Here is a 20,862-nt window from a genome sequence, read left to right as displayed (position 1 = left end):
ATTCCAGGAGCCCTCTCTTTTGTTGACGCCCTTCTGTGGTCAGAGTTCTGCACAGTATTGGTGTCCTTATTCCTGGGGCTGAGCCTAGTTCTTCACAATATTCCAGTTCTGCATGGTATTGATATCCTGCTTCCTGTTGCTGAACCTAGTTCTTCACAATATTCCAGTTCTGCATGGTATTGATATCCTGCTTCCTGTTGCTGAACCTAGTTCTTCACAATATTCCAGGAGCCCTCTCGTTTGTTGACACGCTTCTGTGGTCAGAGTTCTGCACAGTATTGGTGTCCTGCTTCCTGGAGCTGAGCCTAGTTCTTCACAATATTCCAGGAGCCCTCTCTTTTGTTGATGCCCTTCTGTGGGCAGAGTTCTGCACAGTATTGCTGTCCTGCTTCCCGGGGCCGAGCCTTGGGAACCTTTTTTGGCAGTTTTTCCATTAGACTGTTTGGTTGCTGAACATGCCCTGGTTCTCTTTTCCTTGCTTTTGGACTGAGGAACTTGGATGGTAGCAGAGCTCAGTTCTGTATTCTGTACCTTCACTTACTGGTCAATGGACATGACTACCCACTCGTCCTGGAATAGTGTGAAGAACTATTGGAAATAAAGTTTTCAGTTAAGTCCTAATTTCTCCCTCTTTCCCAGCCTTTTTGGAGCAAGAGAGCTTGGAGTTTTATCAGAAGCTTAATCAGCTGGATATCCACAGAATAGTTGTGTGTTTTTTTTGGGGGGGGAGGGTGTGTGACAAACTCTTGGATGTTAGATTAGACTTTTCGTGTTTCAGGGGCTGCATGTGGTTTCTAAATACTCTATAATGCCTTGGATTAAGGTGGCAATTGAGGCAATGTACATCATTTGTTGGAAAGTGGTTCCTGTAAGACTGTGAACTTATTCCGCTCGGGCACCTTCCTGGGTGGATACCCAGGTAGTCACTACAGAAAATATTTATAAGACAGTGACTTGGTCATCATTGCATTCCTTAGTAAAGTATTTGATTTTTTTTTTTTAATCCAGAAGCAATGTGGCCTTTAGCAGAGCATCGATTGTCTTCCCCCACCCAATAAGGTATTGCTTTTGTACATCTTGCTAGACCAGTCCAGGGACTGCCATGGAAGACTGCACTGTAAGAGAGGATGTCTTTGGGGCTTAGCCTGCGCTTTCCCAGCTTTATTTATTTATTTATTTTTAATACCATTTTAATTCATAATGGTGGTTTCATAATATGTGCTGTATGCTGCAGTGGTTTCTCTGGGGTTAAAATTTGGGGTGTGGTAAGGTGAATGTGGTGGTGGTTCTTTGGTAGTAGCATACTAAAGAATTCATGCACTACCAGCCCTTAAACTAGTGAGATCTCTGGAACAGTTCAGTATCTCTATCTCTGTCTGCTGTGAGGGGGGGGGGGGAGGTTCAACCCATTGGTGTGATTTGTCTTGCAGGATTAAAGGAAAAGAAATTAACAGGTATGAATGAATTTTACCTTCTAAGTGGTGCAGCTGGGGAAGTAGTGTTCTGAAATTCTGCATTAAATAGAATCAGAAGCGTATGGCTTATTCTGAACGCTATACATTCCATTTAATTTAGCAGCCATTTAGTTATGTGTTTGTGATGTTTTTGCTGATAGATCTACTGTTGAATCATATGATGAACCTTGTGAAAGTCATTTGTGAAGTGATGCATACAGTGAAATTCACAGCTGCAGAGTAAAGAAGGCAATTACTGAATGCTGTTCAAGCCAATAAAGAAACTTTTTTTTCCTGAAGCAAATGGGAAGGTTTTAGGATAAAAGAAGCAAATGTTAATGGTTAGAACACCATCATTAATAACAGCAGGAGAAGTAGTAGAAGACCTCAGTGCTTCTGTTATATGAGAGAGCAGCAATGTTTGAACCTGTCTTAAGATATGCATTTAAGTATGTGGATAACTGGTTTGGATTAAATTGGGTGTATGGGGTGTAGAGATGAGATTCCAAACCACCTTGAAAGGGGCATTACTATGGTCTAGGGTAGGCAAGAGAATTAAAAGAAAAAGCAAAGGCCCTAGGAATATATTCTCACTCTGTATGAGCAAGCCATTATGCTGTTTGAAGCCTGCAAAGGCCGTTCTTTGTGTTTTTAATGAGGAAAGATTTTGCTTTTGTTTGTACCTTGGAATCAGCTTACTTTTGTTTAAGAGCATTACTGCAGTCACAGAAACCCTTACCATATAGTCACACTGTCGGAAATTAATTTAGGATGAGCCAGTTGATACTCTACAGTCACTGGATTTTAAGAAGGCATTTGACAAAGCCTTCGTTAGCTATTCTTGAGGAAATTATCATAAGATAGGCAGTGCCTTATTGTGGATTGTGAACTGGTAAAAGATAATTGAGTAAGTCTAAATGATCAGTTTTCATCGAGAACGGTTAATAGTGGAGTGTCCCAATAATATGTGAGGGCCTTTTGCTTTTCAACTTAAATGATCTGGAAAAGGGAATAATGTCAGGTGATGAGATGCAGATGAAAAATTATAAAATCTGAGCAGATTGTGAGCATTTGCAGGATGATATGAGCAGCTGGATATTTCAATGGTAGATGCATTTCAAAAACAGTACAAAATGAGGTATAAAATGTGAACTTAAGACCTCCTTTGTTAACATGCATTCTCTGCACCTTTTCTAATTCCACTATTTCTTTTTTGAGATGCGGCAGTGCTGTCCACAATTCACACAGACGCTGCAGGGACTTCCCTCTGTCGTGTCCGGTCCTCGCAACAGGAAGTTGCATGAGAGGGCCGGATGCGGCAGACCCATGTGGCTGGGGCTGGGGGGGGGGGTGGAGTGCAGAGACCCATGTGGCCTGGGGGGAGGGGTTCTGAGGAGACCATGTAGCTGGGGAGGGTGCTGCGAACCGAAAAAGTGTGGGAACCCCTAGTGTAAGCTAAATCCAAATGAAGATAATACAAACTATATGTAGACGATCCTAGGTTCCATATTAGGAGTTAGTACCCAGGAAAAGTATCTTCTTTAGTGTCAGTCTCAATGGGAGGGGGGTGTTGGTGTTATCCCTTCCTACCAACAGATGACGGTAGAGAAAAAAAATAATCTTTCTTTCCAGTAATCTCACTGGTGTAAGGTCTGGTACTCAGAGGGAAACTAGGTATTTTTCTCTACCTCTGGTAGATGGTAGGTCTCTTAGGCTGGTGCTCCTCACTCTGTTGGCTCTGGAACTGGTCAATTGCGGATCTCGACCTCGCTGCCCCCAGTGATGCTTCTTAGTGCCCACTAGGTGAGATGTTGGCTTAGCCCTACAGGGCCTTGCTAGAAGGGTGTGGGTCCCTGTCCTCCTCCCCTCCCCTTCTCTCTTCTTCTTGCCTGTTTATCCTGTTTGGGTGTTAATCCCTCTGGTTCCCCTGAAGAATTCCGACAGTTTCGTTAGTTCGGCCTATTCCCTGGCACAAAGAAACTTATTCGGAGCACACATAAGTAAGCAGAGGGAGAGCTGAGGCCACTGAAGCCCCGGGTCCAAGTTGAACTGAGAGGGCAGGCAGGCCTGCACACATCGGCCATGCATCCGGGCATGCCTGCAGACGCTGTTCTGCCTGCAAGAGCCATCAACTGATTACAGCTGCTGGCTCTGACATACTCTCCTGTGATGGACCGTTTCTGACTCAGAAACGGTTGGGGGGGGCACACGTCTGGGAAATGTCCCAGGTTTTTCCATGGAGGCATTTGGGCATGTGGTCCAGATATCTTTGGCAGGAACTGCAGCCATTTTATTTCCTGTGGTGTTTTTCTCTTGCTGCAGTTCTCTGCAGCAGGTGCGTTCTCTGCTTTCACTGGGGCTTGGAGGGTTGGGGAGAATTTCTCTTACCCACCCTAAGTCAGTCAGCCGGGTGGGGGGAGTCTTCTGGATAGGGCCCCTGGATTCCTTTTAGTGCCAGAGCTTAGCTTGAATGGTTAAGGAAGCCCTTCAAACAGAGACTGATCCCTTCAGATCAGATTTACAACAGGATCCTCATAGGAGCCAGAGGATTGGTCACATGTGATCCATCTGTTTAGGTGAGAGGAGCTGTCTTGTTTTATTGATGTGCTCTGAGGCCCCTGGATTCCCTGGAGCACCTGCAGCGGACCCCTCTGTTGAAAGGACTGGCAAGGCCACCAAAGCATTTTCTTTCCACTTCATAAAGCGCTCTTCCATATGATTTTGGTGGCATGGGAATTCCGGGATGGGACCCTCAGGTGGGTTAATGCCCTTGAGCTTTTTTTTTAATGTTTTTGACCGGTCAGAAAGATGGATGCATTCATCTTGGCAGTCACAAAAAGACTGCTGTGTTGGTTACAGGGTGCTCAGCCCTGAAAGAGCTTCATAAGAAGACTATGGCTTAGTGGCTTAAGGTGGGCTCTCCTTTTGAGTGTCCAGCTTCCAGGCAGCTATCTATGAGAATTATGCTGTGTTGGTTGGAGTTGGGCATGACCCTTTTGGCTGACATATATTTATGATTTGATGTGTCTGACCTCATAGTGGCACCTCGATGGTTCTCACTGCTGGTTGTGGCTGCACCACTGGGTCACTGACAGCCTCTTAAAAGCACCTTCTCTTTGAGGGCGGTTGCTTTTTGGGGAGGACTTGGAAAAGTTAATGATGGACATTGGAGAGGCTCAGCCTCTCCAGCTTCCTGAACTCGGGCAGAAAGGTTCTCAGTGGCCCTCAGCAACTAGGAGTCACCACAGGGGGAGCAGGCAGGCCACCTTCGTGTGGACAGATGCTCGATGGCTCCAGCCTCTGCTTCAGATGGGCCCTTTCGGCATAACTTTTGTGGCCACAAGAGATCCGGAGATCCCAGCGAGGCCAGAGCTTCCCACGCTGCCCAGTGGGAGTGCACCAAGCTCCTTGGTAGTTTAGTTGAGACAGATTCTCTCTTCCACCGTGAATGGGCCCACATAAGTTTGGATCAATGGGTCCTGGAGGTAGTTAAGAGTTACTCCCTTGAGTGGACCTGCCCTGTCCCCGATGCCTTCATGGTGTCTCCATGTAGTTCAGAGCTAAAGTGACATGCTGTTGCTCTTACTTTACAGCATCTCCTAGTGCTGGGGACAGTAGATCCCATTCCAGAAGCGGAATGAAGTCTTGGCTGTTCTATTTATTTCATAGCCCTAAAGAGGAGAGGCTCTCTTCATCCTATTCTGGATTTCAAGGGGGGGGGGGGGGGGTCAGTGTTTTTTTGCCTTTTTGGTATAACATTTTCGCTCCGGTCCGGGTTCATCTTGGTCGCCCAGATGAATTCTTGACATCCTTGGACCTCAAAGATGCCTATCTGCATGTTCCCTTTATAGAACATCTAATCAGTACTTCTACTACTACTACTACTACTATTTAGCATTTCTATAGCGCTACAAGGCATGCGCAGCGCTGTACAAACATAGAAGAAAGACAGTCCCTGCTCAAAGAGCTTACAATCTAATAGACAAAAAATAAATAAAGTAATCAAATCAATTAATGTGAACGGGAAGGAAGAGAGGAGGGTAGGTGGAGGCGAGTGGTTACAAGTGGTTACGAGTCAAAAGCAATGTTAAAGAGGTGGGCTTTCAGTCTAGATTTAAAGGTGGCCAAGGATGGGGCAAGACGTAGGGGCTCAGGAAGTTTATTCCAGGCGTAGGGTGCAGCGAGACAGAAGGCGCGAAGTCTGGACTTGGCAGTAGTGGAGAAGGGAACAGATAAGAAGGATTTATCCATGGAGCGGAGTGCACGGGAAGGGGTGTAGGGAAGGACGAGTGTGGAGAGATACTGGGGAGCAGCAGAGTGAATACATTTATAGGTTAGTAGAAGAAGTTTGAACAGGATGCGAAAACGGATAGGGAGCCAGTGAAGGGTCTTGAGGAGAGGGGTAGTATGAGTAAAGCGACCCTGGCGGAAGATGAGACGGGCAGCAGAGTTTTGAACCGACTGGAGAGGGGAGAGGTGACTAAGTGGGAGGCCAGCAAGAAGCAGATTGCAGTAGTCTAAACTAGAGGTGACAAGGGTGTGGATGAGGGTTTTGGTAGAGTGCTCGGAAAGAAAGGGGCGGATTTTACGGATGTTGTAAAGAAAGAAACGACAGGTCTTGGCGGTCTGCTGGATATGAGCAGAGAAGAGTCAAAGATGACCCCAAGGTTTCGAGCTGAGGAGACAGGGAGAATGAGAGAGCCATCAACAGAAATAGAAAACGGGGGGAGCGGGGAGGTGGGTTTGGGGGGGAAAATGAGAAGCTCGGTTTTGGTCATATTTAATTTCAGGTGGCGTTGAGACATCCAGGTAGCAATGTCAGACAAGCATGCTGAAACTTTGGTTTGGATGCAAGTTGAGATATCAGGGGTAGAAAGGTAGATTTGGGAGTCATCAGCATAGAGATGGTAGGAAAAGCCATGGGATGAGATTAATGAACCAAGGGAAGAAGTGTAGATAGAAAAGAGGAGGGGACCAAGAACAGAACCCTGAGGTACGCCGACAGGCAGAGGGATAGAAGTAGAAGAGGATCCACCAGAGTGAACACTAAAGGTGCGGAGGGAGAGGTAGGAAGAGAACCAGGAAAGGACAGAAACAGCCTCGTTGACAGACGTGGATGGTGCCACAGTAGAGAGGAGGTTTGAAACATGGGAGGATAGAGATGAAGGGTCAATATCGTGAAGATTCCTAGATAAATTAGATAGGATAGGACGGGACTGGGAGGGAGGAGATTTAAGTGTGAAAGTTATAAGATGGTGATCAGAGGAGGGATGATCAGAGGCAAGGAAACTAGAAGGTGAACTTCTGTGTTCTGCCTTTTTCAATTTATGGCTCTTCCCATTGGGCTAGCCACGGCACCCTGAACCTTTTCCATGGTGGTGGGGGTGGCAGTGCTTCTGAGGCACCTAGGTATACGATTTCATCCTTGAACGACTGACTGGTTTGAACCAGCTCAAAGGCGGAGGCCAGTTTGGCCACCTTGCAGGTCACATCCTTTTAGAGAGTCTAGGCTGGGTGGTGAATAATGTTGTCACTTGCCTCCTTCTGGGGTCCTTTAGTATCTGGGGGTTTAGTTTGATACAGTGTGGAGTCTAGTTTCCTGCCTAGAGGAGCGGGCGACCACTGTGCAGACCCATAAGCACATATTGTGCAAGCTGTCAGTTCCTAAGGTTTGGGACTATTTGCAGCTCTTGGGCTGTATGTTGGTGACATTGGAGGTTGTTCCTAGGGCATGAGTACAGGACTTTGAGTGCCAGTTGCTGCTGTTGGCCAAGACAAGAGCCAGTCTGGATTGGTCAGACAGCTCTTCTTACCTCCAGTGGTGGGTTCCACTGGATTCACCGAATTGGATCATAATGCCCACAGATGCAATTCTCCTTGGCCAGGGAGCCACTTGCAGAGAAAGAGTAGCTGAGGGACAGTGATTTCCACAAGACGCTTCTTGGTACATTTAACTGCCTGGGGAGACTCGAGTGGTACATCTGGTCTTCATAGAGTTCCTCCCTGTGATTTGGGGGAAGGCAATCCAAGTGAGGTTGGACAATGTCATGGCAGTAGCCTACATCTACAAGCAGGGTGACAGCAAGAGCCAGTTCATGGCATTGGAAGCAAAACTTCTCTGCAAATGGGCAGATAAGTTTTTTTTGCAAATTCTCATGGTGGTCCACCTTGCGGGCAAGGATAGTGTCCAGGTGGGCTTTCTCAGCCAGTTTCTCCTGGATCTATGGAAGTGGGAGCTGGGGCCAGTGGCCTTCCAATCCTTTCAGGATGTGTGGGGCCCACCAATGTTCGACCTAATGGTGACTCAGGCTAAGGCCAAGGCAGAGTGCTTCTTTAGCCGCAGGTGTGAGGCTTCCTCACAAGGGACAGATGCTCTCATTCAGCTGTGGCTGGCAGGGGAGTTCCTTTGTTTTCCCTCTGTGGCCTCTGATAAACTGACTTTTGCACAGGATTCTGCGGCATCCTCACCTCTTTCTTCTCGTGACTCGTCAGTGGTATGTGGATGTGGATTGTCTGGTAGCTGAGCCACTTCTATTGCCCAGGAGCCATGGTCTTCTCCAGTAAGGGCCAGTAGGAATAGAAGATCCAGATCCCTTTTAGTTTATGATTTGGTCCTTGAGAGACAGCGTTTATAGAGGCATGCATTCTTGCCTGTGGTTATCTTTGCTTTGCTCAAATCAGCGAAAACCGAAACAGACGATAACCAAAGTCAACAAAAACCGAGGTTTCACTGTAATTAGAAAAGGTACAGAGAAGGGCGATGAAAATGATAAGGAGATGGGAGAGTTCCCAGTGAGGAAAGGCTAAAGCAGCTAGGGCTATTCAGCTTGAAGAAAGGACAGCTGAGGGGAGATATGATAGAGGTCTGTAAAAGTGGAACGGGTAAACCTAAATCACTTGTTTACTCTTTCCAAAAATACTAGGACTAGGGGGCATGCTATGAAGCTACAAAGTAATACATTTAAAATAAACTAGAGAAAATATTTCTTCACTCAACATGTAATTAAACTCTGGAATTCGTTGCAAGAGAATGTAGTAAAAGCAGTTAGCTTAGTGGGGTTTTAAAAGGGTTAGGATGGCTTCTTAAAGGAAAAGTCCATAGGCCAGTATTAGGATGGACTTGGGGAAGATCCACTGCTTTTTTTTCTAGGGTGGGCAGAATAGGATGCATTGTGCTGTTTTGGGATCTTGCCAAGTGCTTGTGACCTGGATTGGCCACTGAAGGTTCATCAAGCCCAGCATCCTGTTTCCAACAGTCTGTCCCAGTATGGCAACGCTTATGTACTTACGTAAGTCAGGTAACTCAGAGGAGAGGAATATGATTAATCGGAAAGAAATGGGTAGTCTGCATGAAATGACCTGGTGTAACAATTGTCCACACATCTGACCAATACTGAGTGAGGACAGAACAAGTAAAAAGCAAGTATTATAAGGTGCTAGGTTGTTGACGGAAAGACCAGCATAGGTGGGAGTTATTTTTGTTAGCCTTCCAGCTTTTAATAGATAGCCGTATGTCCTTGTGAATCAGAAAATACAAGGATTGGAGACGAGGCCGAACCCAAGGGTTTATGCAACTCCAGAAGGTCTCCCATGCTTTGCTGACAAAGTGGACTCGCACTTCAATTCCCAGATGGATTGTGCAGCCGAAGGATAGCCATAAGTCTTATAAAATTTGGTGTGAGGCTGCGTACCAAACTGAAGTAAGATTTCTGACTTTGTCAGGCTAGCCCAAAAGAGGCAGTGGAGACATCGTACCAAGACAGTGACGAAGTAGTCAGGACTCATGGGGATCACCATCTTTCTTTCAAGTGATATTTTAATTAAAAAAAAAAAAAAAAAGAAAGAAAATCAAACAATGAGATTCATCATAACTGCAATGGTAGATGTGTTTTGGGTGTGTTTGATGGGACCACCTGCTTCTTTGGCAGAGGCATACTGGCGTTTTCTAGTAAGCACCAGCCCTCCTCATACCAACCACTGAAAAAGATCAGTTTCTCTACTTCCATCTGCAGGGCTGGAAAGGATAACGCTCGTTCAGGAATGGTATAGCCTAACTAAAGGAATGGAAATTAACAGGTAAGACCGAATTTTACCTTGCCTGTTTCTGAGTTGTTCTTGCTGTACAGTGCCTTGGATGAATTTCTTCAAAAGGTGGCAAATAAATCAATCCCCGCTTGTACTTCCTTCCTTTCCCTTGGAACATTTCTTTCTCTCAGCTAATTCTAGCTGCTTTTCAAAATGTTGTGGCTTCATATATGGAGGGCAGTATTCAGCTGCAGGTATTGACCTGAGTAGATTCCTTTGAAAATTGTCTAGTAGTGTGCTTTCATTTAGCTCATTTTTAAAGTCATCGTAGTTTGCATGCCATTAGTTTACTACTACTTCCTTGTCATCAAGCAGATGCAGCCATTACAGATGGGTTGTGTTCATCAACCAGCAGAGGGAGATAGAGAGCACACTTTTTTCAGTGCCTCATACCAGCTTGCTCCACTGCCTCTCTTCAGTATTCTCTATCTCTCCTAGCAGAGTGGCTGCAGCTTCTTCGAGCTCCATCTAAAATCTGCCTGGAGGTGGCTCCTGTGCTTTTGCCAGTTGTTAGCAGGGGTGTTGGAGGCTATAGCAGCTTCACTTTAAAGGCACATAGGTTCACCCTTTCCCTGCCTTACCCATACCTCCGTGGATGTGGACACATTGCTTAGCTTTCCCTGTCCTTCCCCACCAACAGTGGATGCAGGCACATAGGTTTGCCCTTTCCCTGCCTTTCCCACTCACCTGAGCCTCCGGAGTTCTATTTACCTCTGCTTTCCTCACAGCGTTTAAAAAAAAAAAAAAAAAAAAGTGCTTAGACGCTGGAACAGAGGTTTTTTCCTTGCCTTTTTCTGTGGGACCGGAGCTGTGATACTCGGTCCAGTGAGGTAAGAGTGTTTTCTGACTCCTCTGGGGTGGGCCTGCGATCAGGGCGATTTTGGCGCGAACCGCCATTTTGAATTTTACCGCCGTTTTCGGCAATGATTGCGGAGACAGTAAAGCGCTGTTCCAAGTGTGGCAAGTGCAGATTAGCAGCGGGGCTCTGTAAATCGTGCTGTACAGACGTTAGAGCCGGCCCGAGCAAAGCGAGCGACGATTCTTCGCGCTCTGAGCTGGCAGCGGGCGCCATTTTGAATTTACCACATGGCGTGACTTCCGCTGAGACGGTGAATCCTGAGCCCGGGGGGAGGCCTCGGAGTGAGGCTGATATGGGAGCTACTAGCCCCGGCAGAGATCCGGGTGCCCAGGGTGAGTTTTTCTCCCCTGATTTTGTCTTATTAATGCATAAAGCATACATGCTTAAAAGAGCTATCCCACAAAGCCCGGCATGGGCCTATTCTAATGCCCCCCCCCCCCGGTGGATTCTAGCCTGGGTATGTCCTCTGAGGCGTTATTCCCTGATAATTGGCAGAATATGAAGCGCAGAAGGGCTCATTCCCCTTCAGAGAGTGCTGCACCTCCATTTTCCCCCCCATGGTCGGGCTGCGAGGATTCGGAGGACTATGGCAGGCCTTCATGGTCTGAGGAGCCAGAGTCTGGTGCAGAAGTGACTCAGGATCTGGACGATCCCTCCGCGGTGAGGATTTTCCACCGTGATGAGCTGCCAGCGCTTATTTCTGATGCCCTGCAGGCTCTCTCTATTGAGGACCCTGCCAGTGGCACAGCCTCCTCTGTGAATCCTAGGATGGCTAGTACCAAAAAGCCTGCTCGAGCCTTTCCTTTGCATGACTCCATCCAAGAGCTTATTTTGGCTCAATGGGCTGACCCCGAGGGACCTTTGAAAGTTTCCAGGGCTATGGGGCAATTATACCCTCTAAGTGAGGAGAATTTGGTGCGCCTAGCTGTGCCTAAAGTGGATGCCCTAGTCACAGCTGTGACAAAGAGAACTACCCTCCCGGTTGAAGGAGGAGTTGCCCTGAAGGACATGCAGGATTGACGCCTTGAATCAGCTATAAAGCGGTCCTTTAAGATTTCAGGCCTATCCTTACGGGCATCTGCATGCAGCTGTTACGCTGCATGAGCCTGCCTTGCTTGGTTACAACAGGCAGTGGAACAGCCCGGAGATGGAGCGGAGCCCCTTGCGGAGGTGGCACCGCAGATGGAATCGGCCTTGTCTTTCTTGGCTGGCGCCCTTTATGATCTGGTCAGAGCTTTGGCTAAACAGGTGGCGGTGGCAGCTCGCCGCCTGTTGTGGCTACGGCATTGGGCGGCTGACATGGCCTTTAAGCAAAGGTTGGTGAAGTTGCCCTTTCGAGGCCTTCTATTTGGTGAGGAGTTGGAGATCATTGTTAAAGGCCTGGGGGATGCTATACCCCAGCGCTTACTCCATGGGTCAGGCGGTTCCCTCCTCTTATAGACCTCGCTTCAGAGAAGCTCGAAGGTACCGCCCGGGACGTTCTGCTGGGTTCACTTCTTGTGCCTGTTTTCAGCAGAGGAACTCTTTTTGCTTGGACAAGCGTTCCGCAGCAGCTGGCTCAAGGCCTGGAGTTCAAGGGCGACCCTCTCAATGATGGTGCGCCGGCCCTCTCCTCGCTCCCTATTATAGGAGGACAACTTTCCCTCTTTCACGAGGAGTGGGCCAAGATTTCCTCAGATCAGTGGATCTTGGACCTGATCAGAGATGGCTACAGAATAGAATTCAATGCCCCGATAAGAGACGTGTTTGTGGAGTCCCGATGCGGTTCTGATGCCAAATGGGCAGCGGTAGAGGAGACCTTACAAGGCTTGATTCACCTAGGGGTGGTGTGCCCGGTGCCTCCCGCCGAGCTCGGCTCTGGCCGTTACTCCATTTATTTTGTGGCGCCGAGAAAAGGAGGGTTTTTTCGGCCATTCCTAGACTTAAAAGAAGTCAACAAGTCTCTGAGAGTGTGGCATTTTCACATGGAAATCCTGCGCTCCGTCATTGCGGTGGTACAGCCAGGAGAGGTTTCTCACATCTCTGGACCTGAAAGAAGCTTACTTGCACATACCAATTTGGCCCCCGCATCAGAGGTTTCTGCGTTTTGCGGTGATGGGAAAACATTTCCAGTTTCGGGCCTTGCCTTTTGGCCTCGCCACAGCTCCCCGAACCTTTTCAAAGGTAATGGTGGTAGTAGCTGCCTTTCTCAGGTGAGAGGGTATCAGGGTTCACCCATACCTAGACGACTGGCTCATCAGAGCGGATTCTGCAGAAGAGAGTCGTCATGTTACAGCCAGAGTGGTCTCAGTACTGCAATCTCTGGGTTGGGTCGTCAATATAGCCAAACGTCACCTGACCCCCTCTCAGTCTCTAGAATATTTGGGGGTCCGGTTCGACACAGCCTCGGGGTATGTATTCCTACCCGAGCAAAGGCGGTGCAAGCTTCAGAACCAGGTCCGTCTGCTCCTGAGGATGCCTCGCCCGCGAGCTTGGGACATTGCCCAGCTGTTGTGGTCGATGACGGCCACCTTAGAAGTGGTGCCATGGGTGAGAGCGCACCTGAGACCTCTGCAGTGTTCCCTGCTTCAACGATGGTCTCCAATATCTCAGGATTATCAATGCAGACTCATGTGGCTCCCTGCAGCCTGACTCAGTATGGAGTGGTGGCTCTCAGACAGCATGCTGCGGCGAGGAATGCCGTTAGCGCTTCCCGATTGGTGCCTGGTGGATGCTCCCCAGATTCTTTCCTTGAGGTATCTAGCTTTCTTTGTCCTAAGGTTAACTTTCAGCTGGCTTGCTCGCTAGTTCCAGATGAATGCTGTTCTATTTTCCTGTCTTCCTCCTGCAGTGAACCTTGAAGCTTTGGTATATCCCACTTATCTGGACTGGTCTAGCATGATAAAAGTGAAATGTTGTTCCCTACTAATTTTCTTTTCTTGTGTCCTGCTAGACCAGCCCAGGACCTGCTCTAGAAGACTGAGAAAAAATGCTGTCAGGAAGGCCCGGCTGTAAATTGGGGTTCGCTGGGTTGTTCCTGATGAGTTCAGAGACAGTTTCTCTTATCTTAGTTTAGGAGTTTGTGTTTTTTTGTTTTGGTAGCAGTGTGAAACAGTATTGCTATTTCTTCACCCTGGTACTTAGTTCATAGGGTGCCATCATCTGTCTGGTCCAGGTATCTTACCTCTTTGAATTCTGGCTCCATAGTTACACTATAGTAAATATTCACCACAGATAGCCAGTCTTCCTTTATAGTTCTCCCTGGAAGAATCCTGAGAGACTGATCTGCTGTACAGTGGTTCTGTATGCTGGGATAGGACTTTGACTAATCTATATTGCTCAGTTTCAGATCTGCTTTGTCAATAGAATACTGGCAAGTTCTAGATCTGTATCACTTCTTATTCTGATAATGTCACTGAAATGTTTGTGCCTCCATCTGCTGGATGGGAAGGGATACAGCACACTGGTCTGGACTTGTCTATCAGGACTCAAGGAAAGGAAATTAGCAGGTTAGATATTTCACCTTGTTTATTTAACCTTAAAATAGCCATAATTGTTAAATAGTCAGACATGTTCTGAAGTATTCTGTTTCACTGCTTGACAAATATTCTTGATCAATAAAAATGCCATTTTTGTTATATATTGCTATGAAAAAAATAATCCTGAAAAAATATAAGTAGCTATAATCGAATATTTCTTGTAGCAGCAGAAATGCCAGCTCCAGAGCAGGTCCCATTGGTGGAGGAAGTGATACCACAGACCATCCAGGAAGCATCCACAGTTCCAGGCATGGAGCCCGAGGCCACTGCAACTACTATATTAGCTTCTGTTAAAGAGCAGGTACTATTTTCATCTCTTCTGATCGGTTTTAAAAGTAAATGAAGCCCCTCCCTCTCAGAGTTGGAATTTACTGTAAAATCAGATTTATTCTGCAGAGTTTCAAGGATGCTGTTTGCTTCTGGGTATAATGCAGTTGTATATTTTTGGTTGATGTTTTTCTTATGGAAGATTGAATTTAATTTTGTGTCTTTGCCATTTTTTATCAGTTTTTCTAATAAAATATATTTAAGTAAATGAAGCAAAGTAACACTTTTACATTTCATCTTTTATGCGTAGTGTGTTCATTTTGAAGAATATAGTGATCATCAGGTTGAAACTATAAAGATGGTTCCTAGAATTAGTCTGATAACCATACATCTAGTTTTTAATGATGGATTTTTCTGCAAGTGGAATTTACTAATTTGAACAAGATTACTTGATGTAGAAGAAAAAATACTGGCGTTCCAACTGTTGTCAGGACTTTGTAACACACCACCTCCTGATTTTAAGAATCTTTTTATGATGAATAACCATGAAGCAATGGTTTCTCTAACATCTCCCCCCCCCCCCAACCCGAGCAAGGAAATTCACAGATTAAAGGCGAGGTTTACAATGGTCCTCATAGATTGCTAAAGCTGGGTGGATAAAACTGCAGAAACTGAGTAAATGCATCTTGAATTGGTCATATCCAAAGGAATTCTAGGTATGTAGATGTCCTGCAGAGAAGACCTTTTGAGGGGCACCTAGGGGAGGAGCATTGAGCACAGGAGGAGCTGAAGAACACTGCAGCAGAAGAGCAACAGATGTGTAAAGGGAGATATTTTAATGCTCTTAAAATTTGATATCAGAGCCTGCAGGCACAGATCTAAGTAAAAAAAAAAAAAAAAAAAGTAGTACCTTCAGTTGATTTTATTCTCTTTAATATACCGTCCGTCTATCAAGAACAAACAGAGCGGTTTACAAAAGCTTCAGTTCATCAATATAATAAAAATATTAACGTTACAAGTAATACAGAAATAACTGTTACAAACTGTACAAGGGAAAAATACAATGGCATTAACCCATATATAGTTCTATAGTCCTTTTGGATCCATGATTTTGCTGAGGACCTGAAAAGGCTAATGAGAAAAGATTAGGTTTTATACTTCTTTTTAAAACTATCTAAACTAGGCTTTAATCCTAGATGTTGTGGCAAAAAGTTCCACATGGCTGGTGCTTGGTTTAAAAAAAAAAAAAAAAGTTAATTCTCTAGGAGAATCCAGTGTTGCTCTAGACAAAGATGGTATACCAAGACCATTCAGAGTCTGGGATAATAAGGAATCAATAAGTTACCCAAATACTGTGGGAGACCTGTATAAAATGTGATACATGTCAAAATTAACATCTTAAACTAAATGGCACATTCCGCCTTCTTTCCCCATCCACCTCCAGAGAGAATGAAAGAGTTCAGTATTGGGGGTGCTGAATGCCCTATGTCTATGAGTTAGGAGTGCCTACTATTGTAATGGTTTTTATCAATCTAGGGTTTTATGCAATTTGGAGCTTCTCAGCTTTGCTGTAAATTCTTTCATCAAATAGTCATGGCCCTGTACTTAGAAAATAAGTGAAAATAAGCTTTTCCTTGTCATCAAGCAGATGAAGCCATTACGTATGGGTTATGTCCATCAACCAGCAGGGGAGATAGAGAGCACTCAAACTTTCACAGTGCCCTCTTGGCCAGCTAGCTCCACTGCCTCTTCAGTATTCTCTATCTCCCTTAGCAGGGTGGCTGCAGCTTGTTCGAGCTCCAGAAAAATCTGCCGGGAGGTGGTTCCTGGCTTGCCAGTTGTTAACCGGGGTGTTGGAGGCTATAGCAGCTTCACTTTAAAGGCACATAGGTTAGCCCTTTCCCTGCCTTACCCATACCTCTGTGGATGTGGACATATTGCCTTGCTTTCCCTGTCCTTACCCACCAACAGTGGATGCAGGCATATAGGTTCGCCCTTTTCCTGCCTTTCCCACTCATTTGAGCCTCCGGAGTCTTCAATACCTCTGCTTTCCTCACAGCTTAAAAAAAAAAAAAAAAAAAAGTCGCGTCGCGTTTTTAAACGCAGAGACGCTGGAACAGAGGTTTTTGACCTGATTTTCAGCAGGATCGTAGTTGTACACTAGATCCTTTGAGGTAAGAGTGTTTTCCAACTCCTCCGGGGTGGGCCCGCGATCGGGGTGATTTTGGCGCGAACCGCCATTTTGGATTTTACTGCCGTTTTTTGGCGATGGCTGCGGACAATGTAAAGCGCTGTTCCACTTGTGGCAAGCGCAAATCAGCAGCAGGGCTCTGTAAATCGTGCTGTATTGGCGTAGGAGCCGGCCCGAGCATGGCGAGCGATGTTTCTTCCCGCTCTGAGCTGGCAGCAGGCGCCATTTTGCTTACACCGCATGGCGCGGCCTCCGTGGACACGGAGAGACCTGAGCCGGGTGGGGCACCTCGAGATGAGGTTATTTCAGGAGTGGCTAGCACCGGACAGGATTTGGGTGCCCAGGGTGAGATTTTCTCCCCGGATTTTGTGCTTTTGCTGCATAAAGCATACATGATGAAAAGAGCCCTCCCTCAAGGGTCGCCTGAGGCTCCTCTGATTGCCCCCCCCCCCCCCCCCCCCCGATGGATTCTGGCCTAGGACTGCCCAGTGAGGCTTTTTTCCCGGATGCTTGGCCTAAAGATAAGCGCAGAAGGGTTAATTCCCCTTCAGATTGTGGTGCACCTTTTTCCCTCCCCCGTGGTCGGGGTGTGAGGATTCGGCGAACTCTGACAGACATTCTTGGTCTGAGGAACCAGAGTCAGGTGCGGATTTACCACAGGATCTGGATGATCCCTCCGCGGTGAGGATTTTCCACCGTGATGAGCTGCCAGCACTTATTTCAGATACCCTGCAGGCCCTCTCGATTGAAGATCCTGACAGTGGCATGGCCTCCTCGGGTAATCCCAGGATGGCTAGTACCAAGAAAGCTGCTCGGGCCTTCCCTTTGCATGACTCCATCCTAGAGCTTGTTTCGACTCAGTGGGCTGACCCCAAGGGACCTTTGAGAGTTTCCAGGGCTATGGGGCAGTTATACCCTCTGCGTGAGGGACATATGGCTCGTTTTCAAATGCCTACAGTGGATGCCCTAGTCACTGCGGTGACAAAGAGAACTACCCTCCCTGTTGAAGGAGGTGTTGCCCTGAAGGATGTTCAAGACCGTAGGCTGGAAACAGCGCTGAAACGGTCCTTTGAAATTGCAGGTCTCACTGTTCGGGCGTCTGCATGCAGCTGTTATGCTGTGAGAGCCTGCCTAGCTTGGCTGCAACAGGCAGTGGCTGAGCCCGGAGATGGAGCGGAGCCCTTCTTGGATGTGGCTCCGCGGATGGAGGTGGCCTTGTCCTTTCTGGCTGATGCCCTTTATGACCTTGTCAGAGCTTCGGCTAAACAAATGGCAGTAGCAGTGGCGGCTCGCCGTCGTCTGTGGCTACGACACTGGGCAGCGGACATGGCCTCTAAGCAAAGGTTGGTGAAGTTGCCTTTTCAAGGACTTCTCCTATTTGGTGAGGAGTTAGAGAAAATTGTGAAAGGCCTGGGTGATCCAAAACCCCAGCGCTTGCCCGAAGATAGGCAGAGGCCTTCCTCCAAGGGCCAGGCGGTCCACTCCTCGTACAGACCTCGCTTCCGTGAAGCTAGAAGGTACCGCCCGGGGCGTTCTGCTGGGTTCACTTCACGTGCCCGTGGTAAGCAGAGGAACTCCTTTCGCTTGGACAAGTGTTCTGCAGCCGGTGGCTCAAGACCTGGAGTTCAGGGGCGACCCTCTCGATGATGGTGCGCCGGCCCTCTCCTCGATGCCTGTCATCGGAGGACGGCTTTCCCTCTTTGTCGAGGAGTGGGCCAAGATTTCCTCAGATCAGTGGGTTCTGGACCTGATCAGAGATGGATACAGAATAGAATTCAACGCCCCAGTAAGAGACGTGTTTGTGGAGTCCCGATGCGGTTCTGCCGTCAAACGGGCGGCGGTGGAGGAGACTTTACAAGGTCTGATTCAGTTAGGGGCAGTGACCCCGGTGCCTCCCGCCGAGCAAGGCTGCGGCCGATACTCCATCTACTTTGTGGTGCCGCGAAAAGGTGGGTCCTTTCGCCCTATTCTGGACTTAAAAGAAGTGAACAAGTCCCTGAGAGTGCGGCATTTCCACATGGAATCCCTGCGCTCCGTCATTGCGGCGGTTCAGCCAGGAGAGTTTCTCACGTCTCTAGACCTGAAAGAAGCTTACTTGCACATACCAATTTGGCCCCCGCACCAGAAGTTTCTGAGGTTTGCGGTGTTGGGAAAACATTTCCAGTTCAGGGCCTTGCCTTTTGGCCTCGCCACAGCTCCCCGAACCTTTTTGAAGGTAATGGTGGTAGTAGCTGCTTTTCTCAGGCGAGAAGGTATCAGGGTTCACCCGTACCTAGACGACTGGCTCATCAGAGCAGACTCTGCAACAGAGAGCTTACAAGCTACAGCCAGAGTGGTCTCAGTACTGCAATCTCTAGGCTGGGTCGTCAATATGGCCAAAAGTCACCAGTCCCCTTCACAATCTCTAGAGTTTTGGGGGGCCAGGTTCGACACAGTCTCGGGCTATGTGTTCCTACCCGAGCTAAGGCGGTGTAAGCTTCAGAATCAGGTCCGTCTGCTCCTGAGGATGCCCCGCCCGCGAGCTTGGGACATTGTCCAGCTGCTGGGATCGATGACTGCCACGATGGAAGTGGTACCCTGGGCGAGAGCGCACCTGAGACCTCTACAGTATTCCCTACTCCGGAGATGGTCTACTATTTCTCAGGATTACCAATGCAGACTTACTTGGCTCCCTATGGCCCGACTCAGCATGGAGTGGTGGCTCTCGGACAGCATGCTGCGGCGAGGAATGCCGCTGACGCTCCCCGTTTTGTGCCTGGTGGTAACAGATGCCAGCCTGAAGGGCTGGGGCGCACACTGCAAGGGGAAGCATGCCCAGGGTCTATGGACACCCGAGGAGTCGGAGTGGTCCATCAACCGCCTAGAGTTGAAAGCGGTGTTTCAGGCGCTTCTGGCCTTTCAAGTGACCCTGGAAGGATTGGCTGTCAGAGTGATGTCGGACAACACGACAACGGTGGCCTATATAAATCGACAAGGCGGAACAAGGTGCAGAGCACTAGCCGCGCAGGCCGAACTGATTTGCCACTGGGCCGAGCTGCATCTTCAGTGTCTGTCGGCAGCTCATATTGCAGGTCAGAGCAATGTGCAGGCCGATTATCTGAGCAGGCATCAGATCGATCCAGCAGAATGGAATCTGGCAGACGAAGTTTTCCTGCAGATTTGTGCCAAATGGGGCAAGCCCGTGATGGATCTAATGGCGACAAGTGCCAATACCAAAGTCCCGTGCTTCTTCAGCAGACGGAGAGATCCTCGCTCGGCGGGGTTGGATGCCTTGGCTCAACCCTGGCCTCCGGGTCTACTTTATCTGTTTCCCCCATGGCCCTTGATAGGGCGCCTGCTCTTGTGGATTCGGCTGCACCCAGGAGAAGTGGTCCTCATCGCCCCGGTACCGAACCTGTTGCCTCAGGGACCGATAGCCATGGAGGATGCCGGCCGCTTTGGTCTTACGGCATGGCTATTGAGAGGGCGCAATTGAGGGATAAAGGTTATTCCAATAAAGTTATTTCCACTCTCCTGCAAGCCCGCAAGCGTTCCACTTCCGTGGCTTATGCCAGGATTTGGTGCCTGTTTGATTTTTGGTGTGCTTCCAGAGCCATTGCTCCAGTGCGGGCTCCTGTCTCGCCGATTCTGGACTTTTTGCAGGAAGGTGTACAAAAAGGCTTGGCCTATAATTCCCTGCGGGTGCAGGTGGCAGCGTTGGCCTCCCTTCGTGGTAAGGTGGAAGGCGTGTCTTTGGCTGCTCACCCAGATGTGGCACGGTTTCTTAGAGGGGTGCTTCGGCTCCGACCTCCAGTGCGAGCACCCTGCCCAGCTTGGAACCTGGGGCTAGTTTTGAAAACCCTGCAGGCATCTCCTTTTGAGCCGCTTCGGCGAGCATCGGAGAAAGATTTGACACTGAAGGCCGTTTTTCTGGTGGCCATTACCTCGATGAGACGGGTGTCAGAGCTCCAGGCGCTGTCCTGTAGAGACCCATTTCTGCAATTTTCAGAGTCCGGAGTCACGGTTCGGACCGTGCCTTCCTTTATGCCTAAGGTGGTTTCAGCCTTTCACCTAAACCAGCCTATTTTCTTGCCCTCTTTTTCAGAGGAAGAGTTTCCAGAATCTTTTGGGGAGCTGCACCTTTTGGATGTGCACAGGACTCTGCTGCAGTATCTGCGAGTTACTAACTCTTTCAGGACTTCTGATCATCTGTTTGTTTTGCTATCCGGTTCTCGCAGAGGGTCTCCAGCGTCTAAAGCCACTATTGCCCGCTGGCTCAAAGAAACTATCTTTTCAGCTTATCTGCTGGCCGGCAGGGTTCCGCCTGTAGCCTTTAAGGCACATTCTACTAGAGCGATTTCTCCCTCTTGGGCTGAAACTGGAGCACTCTCTCTTCAAGAGATATGCAGTGCAGCAACATGGGCTTCTAAGCTCTCCTTTGCCCGACATTACAGGCTGGATGTGGCTGCCAGGAGGGATGCGCGTTTTGGTGCACAAGTGCTAGCGCGT

At 48.1% G+C, this 20,862-nt stretch overlaps 1 protein-coding gene across 1 annotated transcript in view; it reads left to right on the top strand.

Annotated features, from left to right (window-relative positions):
* PKP4 (plakophilin 4) overlaps window positions 1–20,862 on the top strand; it is a gene marked incomplete in the record, with an annotated part of 553,440 nt that overhangs the window by 62,638 nt on the left and 469,940 nt on the right. Inside the window, 1 exon segment of the mRNA XM_030210570.1 lies at window positions 14,081–14,217. Within this exon segment, the coding sequence (XP_030066430.1) occupies window positions 14,089–14,217 (129 nt within the window).

Source organism: Microcaecilia unicolor, chromosome 7, assembly GCF_901765095.1.
Source record: "Microcaecilia unicolor chromosome 7, aMicUni1.1, whole genome shotgun sequence".
NCBI lineage: Eukaryota > Metazoa > Chordata > Amphibia > Gymnophiona > Siphonopidae > Microcaecilia > Microcaecilia unicolor.
Note: the sequence above shows the minus strand (reverse complement) of the source record. Positions and strands in the feature narration are given on the sequence as shown.